Genomic DNA, 14,126 nt, shown 5'->3' with positions numbered 1-14,126 from the left:
TGTTTTGCTATTTAACTTGTTGTGACTTTCTTGAAAAGTAAAGTCCACTTCCCCGAGACTTCAACAAGCAGTATGTATCTTTATGTGTTATGTAATCTTTCTTGTACAGTGCACGCAGTTGACATCTGATATTGTAGATTAATTGCATGTTAAGCGTTTAGGATTCAACTTGAATTAGGGCGAACTCCATGCAGATATGCATTTCGATACCCATTTCTATCTCTATGACTCCAACACAAACTTCCTACGCTAATTCTTCACTATATAAGACTTAAATTTTATCTCCATTAACAAGTTTCCAGTACAATAACCATCTTGTGTACGAGTGTTAGTACGTAATTATTAGCTAACAAACTAGCTAGTAATTAAGATGGAAAGGAAACTCTCATCTTTGGTCGTGGTTTTCTTTATTGCCTTCATCGCCATGGAAGCAGCCTTTGTTCAAAGTGCTAAAAGCAGTTATCCACCACCACCACCAGCATCAACCCCAGATAGCTATACATGTCCTGCCACTGTTGATGGGCGATGCTCTAATGTCCCCATTATTTGTCCTCCTGAATGCCCTCTTAGAAAACCAACGAGGAACAAGAAGGATAAGGGATGCTACATTGATTGCACTACCTGTGAGGCAACTTGCAAGTGTAAGAGTCTCCTTGAACTCGATAACTTATTACCAATTTAACTATATATGCTGCTAATACAGTATTTCATATTCATGAAAAGAATTTAACTACGTTTTTTTTTGTTGGTTAATTACAGTTAGGAAAGCCAACTGTGACGGTTATGGATCAGTCTGTTACGATCCGAGATTTGTTGGAGGTGACGGTGTTATGTTCAACTTCCATGGAGCCACCGGAAGCGACTTTGCTCTTGTAACTGACGATGACTTCCAAATCAATGCACACTTCATCGGAACCAGACCACAAGGACGAACCCGTGATTTCACTTGGATTCAAGCTCTCTCAGTTATGTTCGATACTCACAATCTTGTTCTTGCAGCCAAGAGAGTCGCAAAATGGGATGACAAGGTCGATTCTCTCATAGTTCGATGGGACGGAGAAAAAGTCGAGATACCCGCAGACGGGGAGGCAGAATGGGGATTTATTGTAGATAGAAAAGTTGTAGTAGAGAGAACCGCTGATACAAACAGCGTAAGGGTGACAATTACAGGATTAGTAGAAATGGACGTAAGAGTAACACCAATTGGCGACGAAGAAAACCGTGTCCATAAATACCAAATTCCATCTGATGATGTTTTTGCCCACCTTGAAACTCAATTTAAGTTTAAGAATCTATCAGATTCAGTTGATGGAGTTCTAGGTCGGACATACCAACCCGGTTATGTTAGTCCTGTTAAGGTCGGTGTTGCAATGCCAATGATGGGGGGCGAGGAGCATTTCAAAACACCATCCCTCCTTTCGCCTCTATGCAAACACTGCAGGTTCAAGGGAAAAAACACAAAACCGGAAATTGCTGCTATAAGTATGGTGGTTTAATTATAATCAATAGCATGGTGGTCTAATTATAATCAGTAGTGGGATTCAAATCAATAAAATCCATGCTTGATAATTATGTATTGGTCAAAGTTTAAGGTTAATTATTTTAAAGTTGTGACGAGTGGTATGACGAGGCTTTTGTCCCTTTTTTATTTAGAATAAGGCGGAAGGCTCACATTTTGCAGAAAAAAAAAAAAAAACTTGGTTAAATGTAAAATCTTAATACTGTAGAAACTCTTTTAATTAATATTGGATTATTTAATAAACTCTCTTAAATAATATTTTTGTCCAGTCCTGAGTCGGGGACAATGTGCCAAATTAATAACTCGCTAAAATTATAAGATAATACTCCTTCCATTCCTTTTTAATATATTAGTTTTGTTTTTAGAGAAAATTAAGGAAATTAAGAGAACTAATCATTGAAAGTGGTCCTCATGACACTTGTCAATAAAAGAAGTGAAGTGAAATGGTCCGCATGACACTTGTCAGCAAAAGAAGTATAGTGAATGGTCCACATGACACTTGTCATCAAAAGAAGTTAAGATAAAAGTGGTCCTACAAAACTAAAGTAACATTCGAATTTCCCAATTAGGAAACCAGCCTATTTTTTTGAAACATTTATTTTAGGAAACCAGCCTATTAAAAAGGAACGGAGGGAGTACTTTTTTGTTTACCTATGTAGGCCCCATATGAAATATAAATTAATAATGCGCTATTTTTGCATTGGATGGGAAAGATAAAGAGACACAGAGAGAAGAAGATTTCAATCCATAGAGTTAGTATGTGTTACATCCTTTATATACAATAGGAATAAGTCCCTAACTATTATTGGGACGCACATCCATGGGCTAAAGCCCTACAACACTCCCCCTTGTGCGGTCCGATAGAACTTCATATGTAGTACTTCACACACAGTGCTTCAGATGTAGGTCTTCAAATGTAGTTCTCTTCTTGATGACTATTGTATCTAAGACAATTGCTCCATTAAAACTTTAACAAGGAAAAACTCAGTGGGACAAAAACCTTGGTATAACTCTTCACATGTAGTACTTCACATGTTGTCTCGTATTTTACATGTAGTTCATCACATGTAATACGATCTTCAAAGATCGACGAGTCTAAGTTAATTGCCTCGCTAAAACTTCGTCAGGGAAACCCAAAGAGACAAAACCTGAACTAAAGGAAAAGAGTACAATATTAATTAAACTTAGAACATAGTTGGATACGTATATGTTGACTCATTAAAATCTTGACAAGGAAAAACCTCGTGGGATAAAACCTTGACGACGGGAAAAGAGTACAACGTGACAAATGCAAGTAAAGGTAATCTGTTGCAGATGATCACTGCGCTCCGTTGAAGTTGACTAGTTGCTTCACAACTTCTAAGGAAGAAAATCCTCGTGGAAGGACAATAGCCTTAGCTAGGAAATTACATTCCCGGTGTTTGTTGTTGTCTCATTAAAAACCTTGCCGAGCAACAAAACTCTGTGGAAAAATTAACCTCGGTGAAAGAAAAGAGTTCAACACACCATTAGATGCTCCCCCTGATGTCAGAAAATTTTCATTAGTCTAATGCAGTGAAAAGGAGTTTATCACACATTACTTTGGTGACTTGAATGTTTATAAGACCTTGTTGTTGATTCTGGAAGTTACGTTGCCTAACGGACTATCGTGTTTCATTTCTTTGATTCATATATTTTCAGTAATATCAATGCGATCTTTATGTCAGCAACGTTAACATACTTGATGTTTTTAGTGTTACCCCGCTAAAAACCTTGTCGAGTTACGAAACCCTGTGGGAAAAACTATTCTCGGTCGAAAGGAAAAAGAGTACAACACAGCTTCAGTTTCGAAGTAAAATATGTCGACATCATATCCTTGGATCCTCCCCCTGATGTCGGCATCTCCCCCTGATTACTTTTCGAGTTTTTCCAGACAGTTCCTTTAGCCATGTAATTTTCGAAAGTGAATATAGGTAATGACTTAGAAAATAATCTACCATATCTCCCTCTGATTACTTTCGTTGGAGAAGAGATTATTGTTCTTTCATAATCAACAACTTTTGGATTGCACTTTCATTAGCATTCCTTTTAATGTCTTTGTAGGGATAAAACAAATATATGCCAATGGTTACTTTTAAGTACATGATTACATTCATTATACCATTCCAATGATGTTGCGTTGGTGGGGAACTATATCTAGCTAACAAGTTCCCTGAGGATGTAAAATTTAATCGAGTACATTATTATACTAAGTACAACAATGCGTCTATTGTACTTAAATATGGGAATTTCATCTCCCAACACATCTTCGTCATATTCCTTTGGACGAAATGGTTACTTACTTACATTTGAACCTCGACTAATCATGGGAGTGCTATCAGGATGCATGTCTTCGTTAAATTGCCTGACAACCTTAGACATATGCAAACTGGTGGAATAATATACCACAAGCTCAGTATTCGATCGAGCTTTCCCTAGATTTTTCATCTCAAATTCGGATTTTAAATAGATTTTTCTTATTACATCAAGAGTACACATCATGTCTGTACCATCAACGTAAATAGCTACAGTTCCAAATCAGTAACTTTCTTATGAATACGCAAGGAAAAATAACTTACTTGTCTATCCCCTCCAAATCAAATATCCACTTAGACGGGTATACCGCAGCCGCTTGATTGCTTGAACCTATAAGTGAGCGTTCTATCTAACTGTATACACACTTTGTGGTTTAGAGTCATTTGATTTGGGAAACAAAAGTCTATCAAGTACTTTTGTAAATATATTCTATCTCTTGATTCTTTTAGAGATACGTAACAACCACATACATATGCTGCATTTCAAGTCCTTTTGAAATTACCAAGCTAACTAAGTAGCGGAACTCTATAACGTTCATTATAAGAGAACAACTCCAGAGCTTTGTGAGAAACCTCGCGCCACAAGGCGAGTCTTTATACTTTAAGACTACTTTATTCTCATTATGCTTTATGACAAATTAATTATGTATGTCCAATAGGCTTTACACTTGGTTGGTTAGCACTACCACACCAAATACCCGTATATTTTCCAAAGAACTAAGTTCTAACTGGATTGTGTAGGCCAAATATGCTATTTATTTGAAATTAATCAAAATAAAGCATGGTTCAATCTCATTGTGCTCTACTTCTGGAGCAACTATTTATGGATTATAGCATCATTGTGTACGCATGATCCTTCCATTAACTCATGTGCATTCTAATAATCCGTCATGATTTCATTGTTCTCTAGAATCATTTAAAAACTTCGGAGCGTCCTCCAGTATTGATTCATGGACATAGTCAGAGACAATCAAATGAGATGATTCCATCAATGATACAAATTAGGTTGTGCCTTACTCATCTACTTCCTTTCTAGGTGAGCATTGATCGAACCTGGTGGTCTCTCTATCTTCCTTTATGGAGTCACGTCCTCAACTACACTTCCACCAAGTGTAGTTGCAACACCTTAGTCTATGGTGTATATCCCTTATTGAGGATTTGTAACCTTGCAGGTAGGTTTGAAGCTGATATATGTGATCTCATCACTTTAGCGACATCAATGTACATTCTGAAAATCGATTATTCTTTCACTTCACATTTAAATTTGTGGAGTATAAGAATCAATATGAGACACAGTGGGAACACACCACGACAATTCCTGTCGTTCCCTTACAAAATACTTTTTCTTATCACGTCACAACCAAAGTGCCTTTATGGTTATGTCAAAGTCTGTATGAGTCAATTTCCAACATTTCATCGTCGGAGTCAATATGGATTCAATAATCCAAATTAATACTATAGTGATTTACATTTCACTAAATTGACTCATTAGTCTCTCTAAAGTATGTTTCTTTCCAAATACATTAGTTACTATAAAAGATGCAATCAATTACACTATCATCACAGTCAGGTTCCACATGATATCCATTTGCATGGGTTTCTTTAGAATTTAACAAGGTGTGATTATCTCTCGGTACATATAGAGATTTTGTGACGTCTTTGTTCTATCTTTAAAACAAAGTTTTGAGCAGTGTTGCGCTCTATGATACAATCCTCGTAGTTACATTATAAGGAAATAGTTCAACAACTAGTTTAAATTCCTTAAGCTAGTGGAAGAAAACAAATATGAGTTAGACATTTGGGTCTTGAAAGTTTTAATAAGTGGTGTGGCCTTATTACGTAATAAAAGTGGGATTCAACTCAAGTACTTTAGACTGAATATATATTACGTTTCACCAATATATCTCAAGTGCTTTAGAGAATTTATGTCTCGTCTTTTCATTCCATAAGTGCAGATATTGGATCTAGTTCAACTGAATAAGATAGTCAATGGGCCCGGCAAAGTTCTTGTTGCCATTAAAGTGGACGTGAAAATTGGTTGCTACTATGATACACACATTACATCGTATATATCAACACCTATGACCAGGTGAATTCCCAACTCTTTAATTTATGATGAGAGATAGAATTACATCTTAGCTTCATCCCATATGCAGCTGATACCTGTACTTTGGTGTCATTACTACTAGGAAAAAATACATCTTTGTCTCATGATATATATTTTCCTTTTCACATGCTTTATATGAGTCATTACGTCTAACCCTTTTAAATACATTGGAATTGAGTTGGTACAACCAATTGAACAAAAGAAACCATTTAATTAAAGCCAATGTCATATTCAAGAGAACAAAATAGTATTAAGACCAAAATTCTTAATGATCCATACCAACAATCATATTTTAAATAGACCAATTATATGATGTGGACTTATCTCAAGACAAAAATAAACAAAACTAGGCATGTGATGTGAACAAATTCTCTCCCGCGGGCAGAATATACACAACACATATACAGTCAAATCAATCAAGTTTATAAATAATTAAAGCATAGACAAATTCATGGACAGCAAAATTTGTGCCTAAAAAGGCAATATGGAAGCATAAAATGATGATATTCAATACAATATAACGTAAAAGAAACATGAACGACGAGTTAAACAAAAGAATTTGTTTACAAAAAAAAATTTAGATAGGATAAGCGTACATGTGAGGAAGGATGACAAAACGATCCCAAGATTTTATAACACATTCCAATTTTTGAAACCCACAACACCAAAAAGAAAAAAAATTGCAGCCAAAACTTTTATTAATCAATCATGGGATTAATATATATGTATATTCTTTAGTTTTTATCTTTATTTTTTATTTTATTTTTTTTACAGTAAACAAATACATCATGGGTGCTAATTAGTCATGGGGTAGTATGGACATCAATTTCAGAACAGATCATATAAACATGTGCATCCATTTCATACATGTGATAAAATAGGACAAAACTTATTCAGAGAAAAAGACAAATGGGCATATGAATCATCAATCATCAATCCATTTCATACATGTTATAAGATGTAATCCCTACAATTGATTACGGGATTTGCATGCATATAACTTTTATAGGACACATCAATACATATAGAAATATGATTAATTTTCACTACAGATCAATAGGGCTAATAACGGCAACAGTTACATGATGCAACGTTTCATTGCATGAATCACAACAAAGGGCTAATAAATAAGTAATATATAGACAAAGACATTATTATTATTTTTTTATTTTTATTTTTATTTTTTTACATAGAGTACCAGAAACAAATCAAATATTACTACATTTTCAAATCCGTTCTTAGATATATAGCAATCATCATGTGGTGTTAGGTATACGATCTACATAGCAATATGTAGATGATAATGCATAGGCTAAAAAAACTAAATAGTACAAAACATGGTGATTTCATGTGCAATCAATTTCATGGAAACATATTACACGTATACAAACAATGGCAGACCAGTATTTCAGACAATATATCACATCAACAGTCACAAATAACGAAGTGAAAAGAAACAAAAGCTTTAGGTATACCTTTTAGCGAATGGATGATTGTACAAATGATAAATAATAGTACCAAAATCAGATGACAGCGACGGTGTTTCTCCACTGTTTTGATGATGATCCGAAAAAAATAATACTTTTGCAGCATGGTTGGAGCTCGTGCATGATAACGTTTTGAAGTGGATGGGAAAGATAAAGAGACACAGAGAGAAGAAGATTTCATTCCATAGAGTTAGTATGTGTTACATCCTTTATATACAATAGGAATAAGTCCCTAGCTACTATTGGGACGCACATCCATGGGCTAAAGCCGTACAACATCTATATATATATATTCAATACAGTAATTATTTGGAGGAAAGGAAAGATGAGTAACATGTAATAGAAGTGAAAAAGCGGGGGTCTAACAACACCACCCAATATTTCGATTAGCAATCTGTATGGACTAACTCCGAAATACTTTGCTAGAGAATCAACTAGACAGTCAGACTCAATCTAGATAAAAGTATCTCAAGGAGTTAATATCTCTCTCTTGATTTGATTTTTACTCAAGCTAAAAAAAATAGCGAGTCTTTATCAAATACAAGGAATACTTGGACGGTACCAAAGACCAATATCCAAGGATCAATCAATATCAATCAACAACCAAAGGTTGGATTTCCAATTGATGATCACGAACGCGCAGCCTTTATTATTTCATTTATATAAAATATAATGCGGAAAATAAATAACACATACACCAGAAATTTTGTTAACGAGGAAACCGCAAATGCAGAAAAACCCTGGTACCTAGTCCAGATTGAATACACATTGTACTAAGCCGCTACAGACACTAGCCTATTGCAAACTAACTTCGGACTAGACTATAGTTGAACCCCAATCAGTCTCCCACCGATCCAAGGTACAGTTGTACTCCTACGCCTCTGATCCCAGTAGGATACTGCGCACTTGATTCCCTTAGTTGATCTCACCCACAACCAAGAGTTGTTGTAACCCAAAATCACAGACTTGATAATAAACAGATCTGTCTCACACAGAAAAGTCTATAAGAGGAACCCTAGGTTTTGTTCTGTCTTTAGATATAAAATCAAGGTAACAAGAACCAACTGATAATCCGGTCTTATATTCCCGAAGAACATCCTAGATTAATCAATCACCTCTCTACAATCCTTCCTGACTACACAAGCGGATTGTCGAGGAATCACAAACAGTGAGACGAAGATGTTTGTGACTTTTTTATCTTGCCTATCGGAGAACTCTCACGATCTCAATCCCATCAAACGATTGTACTCGTACGATAGAAGATGCAAGATCAGATCACACAACTACGATAAAGTAGTATCGGTCTAGCTTCACAATCCCAATGAAGTCTTTAAGTCGTTAACCTGATTTTAGAGAAGAAAATCAAAGGTTAATGGAGATCGACTCTAGCGGGCGCACTAGTAGCACACAGACGTGTGGGGATTAGTTTTGCACAATGCTAGATGTCTCCTTTATATAGCCTTCAAATCAGGGTTTTGCCTTAGTTACAAAGAAATCCTTATTCACCGTTAGATGAAAACCTGATTTAGATTCAATCTAATATTTCTCAACCGTTAGATCGAAAACTTAGCTTGTCACACACACTTGGGTAGATGTTTACTGGGTTCATGAAAACCATGCCCAAACGTGTACGTGTATGTTGGTTCAACATAGTAACCCAAAAGGTTAACCATATGAGCATTTCATGTTAACCTTGTTCTTCTTCACCATAACTAGTTCAATTGACTCAAATGAACTAGTTAAAGAGTTGTTCAATTGCTATGAGATCTTATGTAACTACACAAGACACAATTGAAACAAAGATGATTCGATTCGATTGAATCGGCTCATCAACATTATAGTCACGGTTTGCATAAAGCATTCCTTAGTAATTTAATGTTTCATGTTCAGAGCACATCTTTAGATCATAACCTCTTAAGTTCACAAACAAGTTCGCGGACTTAAGTTAATCGGTTGAGTTTTTCAAACTCAGCAGAAATTCTCGGAAAGAGAAATTCCGCCAGTTCGCGGACTTAGCACACAAACGAGTTTTGGAAAATCCCAGCAGAAATTCTCGGTCGAGAACTTCCGAAAGTTCATGGACTGAGTCTGCGAACTAGGTTCGCGGACTTGGCAAGCCAATTCCACAATCCTCCCGATTTCTCTTGATCAACAAAGTTCGAAAACTTCGGTTCAAGGAATACATGGTTATGTAATCTAAACTCTCATTTAAATCATTGAGACATTCTCAGAGGACGCTATGTAGCCGTTATTCACAGACTGATTCACGTCAGAGTAATCCTCAAAGTGATTGAAACTTTTCATGACTTTCGTCACTAGGTGAAGATAAACTTGATCAAAGCGAAACGCTTTACCAACACAAGATTTCGAGATAAAAGATAAGCAATGAATGCGCAGCTCGAAATGTCAAATGTGTATGATCTAGTCTATATAGCATACAAGTTTTGTCTCATAAGAAGTAGGAGATAGAAGAGATGTACTTTTGAATTATAGATAAGTTCAAGTCTCCACATACCTTTTTGTTGATGAAGTTCCACGGTTCCTTGTATAGATCTTCGTCGTTGTATGATGAATCGTCATGAAGTCCTTGAGCTCAAGTACAATTTTCTATCCTAGTCCGAGACTTAGCTATGTAGGCTAGAAATCAAGACTTATAGTTTTGAGCACTAACATTTACAAACATGCTTGAGATAGCAACACATGCGAGGTTGACCGAGCTATGCTCTAACAATCTCCCCCTTTGTCAATTTTAGTGACAAAACTATTAATACATATGAAATACAAAAAAGATAAACTTTAGTGGCTCCTATTCCATAGTCTAATCTTTAACGTTCCTTGAAATATTCGTCCTTCCAAGTACTCCAATGATCCCAAAGGTTGTAAGTTTAGCACCATCGTTGTTGAAGATCCGTAGCTATAACAATGAGAGAAATCGAGATTCTCGATCATTATTATACAGTGTCATAGTATTATTATATAACATCAAAGTCCAATTGTATCACGACTTTAACAATAATACTACGGTGATGTGTATCACTCCCCCTTAGTCAATACTCCATCTCGGTCATGGAAACCACTCCCCCTTACACAATGATCCGAAAACCATATGTATTTGTAGTGTGAACTACAATATTTCTCCCCCTTTTTGTCAATAGAATTGGCAAAGGTACAAGAATGGGATCATAATGAAATTTCCACAAGATACATTTCATGTCCAAAAGAAAAAATACATACCAACTTAATTTAGATGCAATCTAATAGCCGAAGCTAACAACATTCATCAAGGAGTTAAGATACAAGATAACCCCTATAAAATTCCACAGCCGCACTCCCCAAAAGATATTACCATTAAGCACAAGTTCAAAAGAACTCTCCCCCATTTAATGTCATTCCCGAGAGAACAACAAGAGTGACCTTAATTTCGAAAAAAAAAAAGAAGGATTTTTTATTGGACACCAAAAACCATAGGAATGGTTTTCTATATCCAAAGCTCAACCAAATTAATCACAAGTAAACCCATGATTAATTCAATTGGAATACGCAACTAAATCAAACCACAAAAGTGATCAATTTAATTGAAAGTGCTCAACATAAGTAAACTCACGGAGCTACGACTAAGTCAATCATACATAGATGACCAACTTAACCGTTCAAATACTCAACATAAGGAAAACCTTACGGAATATTAACCAAAGAACATGATAGTGTAGCCTTTCATATACTCAACACAAGAACTTGTGGAATATATGAAAACTCAACTAGATTAATTACAAGAGAACCTATAATTAATCTAATTGGAATACAAATAACCAAACTAATCACCGAAGTAATCAATTTAATTATTTTGGGCTCAACATAAAAAAACTTATGGAACCCCGACCAAGTTCATCATAGAATATGACAACCTTAGTCGTACATGTACTCGACATAAGAAAGAAAACTTATGGAGTACAAACTAAATAACCAAACAGGTTGATTAATTTAGTTCTTAATGCTCGACATATAGCATCTTATGGAACAACCAACAAAGCCAAGGTAAATCGACCTAGTTGTAAGGTGCTCAACATAGGACACACAATGGAGCCTTCACGGTAAAACATAATAAAATGGATCAATGAAGATCAATACCGTGGATAACATACAAGGATCTATTTTATTTTCCATCATAACGACATAGTAGACTTTATCCTTTTTGAACAAAAGATATTATCCTATTTTCCATCAAATTAATGATTACATATGCTTAACTTTTGTATATGTCAAAAGTCCATTCTTCCTTTCATTAATACGAATACTGATTCATGAACGACTTTACTTTTGACTACAATATGGGACCTTCAAGTTCACGGACGTAAACAATACATATCCCATAAAAATATTGCAATATCACAAACCATTAAAATACTGCAATAAACATCATCCTCCAAATATTTTCAGAATTTAATAACCAATAAACCTAAAAAATAACATAAGAAGATGAAAACAAAAATAGCTATGTGTAGTCACAATCATCGCTATTCAAAGCACTAGTTATTCTTCCAACTAATCCAAAAAGAAGACATACTAGGCATATAAACTCACCAAAAACAGATGACAAGCTTAAAGGGAAATGGATTCCGGTGAATCCTCAACAGCGAACATGGACACAGGAGGTACAAAATCCATATGCGACATGAAGTCTATGAACTTGTGATCGACAGCCTTCTCAGCATCAACAGAGAGATGATTCTCTTTTCGAAGATCCTTGATTTGAGATTTTATGAGACTAAGGTCAGACACAACCTTTTCCAACTCAGTTTTCACCATATAAAGACCTTTAAGAGTATCAACAAGCTGTTGTTTTTCTTCCCCAAAGTACTTAAGAAAGTCATGAACAACTTCAGTAGAGATCATATCATCCTTTTCAGCATCTTCATGAGTATAAGCAAAGAAGCATGAGGCATTGGGATGATCTTCACCTACAAGTGTTCTCTTCCTCTTAGATTCAACCTCAACACCTTTGTCAAGAAATCCTTTTGCAAAACCACCATAGCAAGAAGATGACGAAGACATTCTTGAAAATCCAAAAACCACCAGGAGTACACGTACTTTACTTGTAACCCGAAGAGGTTGGATATTTTATCCTTGGGACAACAATTTAGGGTTAAAAAAAAACTGTTGGCTCAGGCCAGAATGGAGTCCGTTCGAGTACAATAAATACCCAAGAAATAAAGTCCTTCAAACATTTTGAAAACAGGAACAAAATTTAAGACAATATGCAACAACTTCTTTTGACTTAACCAATACTTGATCTTAGCGGATATGCCAACACAAGTTTAGCTATGAACGATAAGAAAATAGCTTAACTTAACAGATGCAAGCAACAAGTATACTTGTTTTTAACACAACTTACTCAACATGATTTTATATGAGTAAGTTCTCGAACCTTGTAATTAATTAGCACAAGTACGATCCCCATGCTCATTACGAGGTTTATGTCTTTGGTTAAGTTATATTTCCTCTTAGTCTTAGAGATGGATCATGTTTGACATGAGAAATTATCATAAAATTTACTGTCATCAAAATAAGAGACATAGTTAGAGTTCTTACCAGAAGTGTCTTGACATGAGGAATAGCATAATCTGTCGACAAGCTCTTTATATCTTCCAACTATCTTTTTAATACCTTTTCTCATCTCATTGATTTTCCTTAGGATCAACGTTGCTTTCAGGGGCACAACGTTGATTTTACTTACTCATATCATTGATTTTTCCTTACTTTCTTTTCTCTCAACATGATCAATGTTGCTTTCAGGGGCACAACGGTTAACTTCCTTAGGGTGATGTTTATTAGGACGTCTATTCTTCCTTTGAACATTGGAGGAACTCAATGTACTGACATTCCTGATAGCATTCACAGGATAGGTACGAAAACCAATTGTCTCAATCATACATATGTCATTCACACCTTTGAAAATCAAATCTAGGGTGTGTTGAAGTTGAACTAAGGAGTCTTTATTCAACTTAGGGTTTCTCTTCTGTCTAACAGAACTCTTGGTCTCACAGATGAGACATACCTTTTGATCATAAGAATGATTGGAGGAAGTCGTCTTAGTATCATCATCAGAAGATTTGTGCTTTTTACAGAATGTCCCAAGTTTGGTGGAAATATTAGGAACACATGTTTTTACTTCTGAATGTAAAGCATCAGAAGTTCTTGGTATATTAGATTGCTTTGTACAACCTTTAATGGAGAGTTTATTCAAATGGCGTTCAATATCCAAGGCATCCTTTTCGAGGCTGGCCTCAAGAGTTAAGCACGAAGAATGATCTTCAGCATTGCCATGGACTTTGCAATCTCTTACAACACCAAGAAGAATATTGACATGGTGTTTTAGTTGATCCCATCTGACAGCTTGAATTCTAACAAGATTTAAAATCAAATTACTCTCTTCAGTTGTATCCCACTCATTAGAAAAGAAGGTATCTTTCGAAGGGAGATCAACAACACACCTGGCATTGTTTGTCTGTCTCGTCGAACCACAAGGTTTTTGTATATTCGAGATAGAATAGTTTTTCTCTTTAATAGAGTTAGACGAGAGAGAATATTTATTACTGGTGACGCGTTTATCAGAGATAGTACTCTTTCCCATAGAGTCGGATCGATACAAACACAGACTGATGAGGTCTTAAACGTGTTTG

General features: G+C 35.5%; 1 protein-coding gene across 1 annotated transcript; it reads left to right on the top strand.

The window, feature by feature from the left end:
* The first annotated feature begins 307 nt into the window (after positions 1–307).
* LOC113314298 lies at positions 308–1,680 on the top strand. The gene is made up of 2 exons (XM_026563087.1): positions 308–641; positions 760–1,680. The coding sequence occupies exons 1-2, from the start codon at positions 371–373 to the stop codon at positions 1,494–1,496; spliced, it is 1,008 nt and encodes a 335-aa protein (XP_026418872.1). The 5' UTR covers positions 308–370; the 3' UTR covers positions 1,497–1,680.
* The last annotated feature ends 12,446 nt before the right edge of the window (positions 1,681–14,126 follow it).

The sequence above is a fragment of the Papaver somniferum genome, chromosome 9, assembly GCF_003573695.1.
Source record: "Papaver somniferum cultivar HN1 chromosome 9, ASM357369v1, whole genome shotgun sequence".
In the NCBI taxonomy this organism is placed as follows: domain Eukaryota; kingdom Viridiplantae; phylum Streptophyta; class Magnoliopsida; order Ranunculales; family Papaveraceae; genus Papaver; species Papaver somniferum.
Note: the sequence above shows the minus strand (reverse complement) of the source record. Positions and strands in the feature narration are given on the sequence as shown.

Bases quoted from the DNA above. Each gene is read 5' to 3' on its own strand.
- LOC113314298 (XM_026563087.1), top strand. From the start codon at position 371: ATGGAAAGGAAACTCTCATCTTTGGTCGTGGTTTTCTTTATTGCCTTC. The intron at 642-759 runs GTAAGAGTCTCC...GGTTAATTACAG, and splicing joins CTGTGAGGCAACTTGCAAGT to TTAGGAAAGCCAACTGTGAC.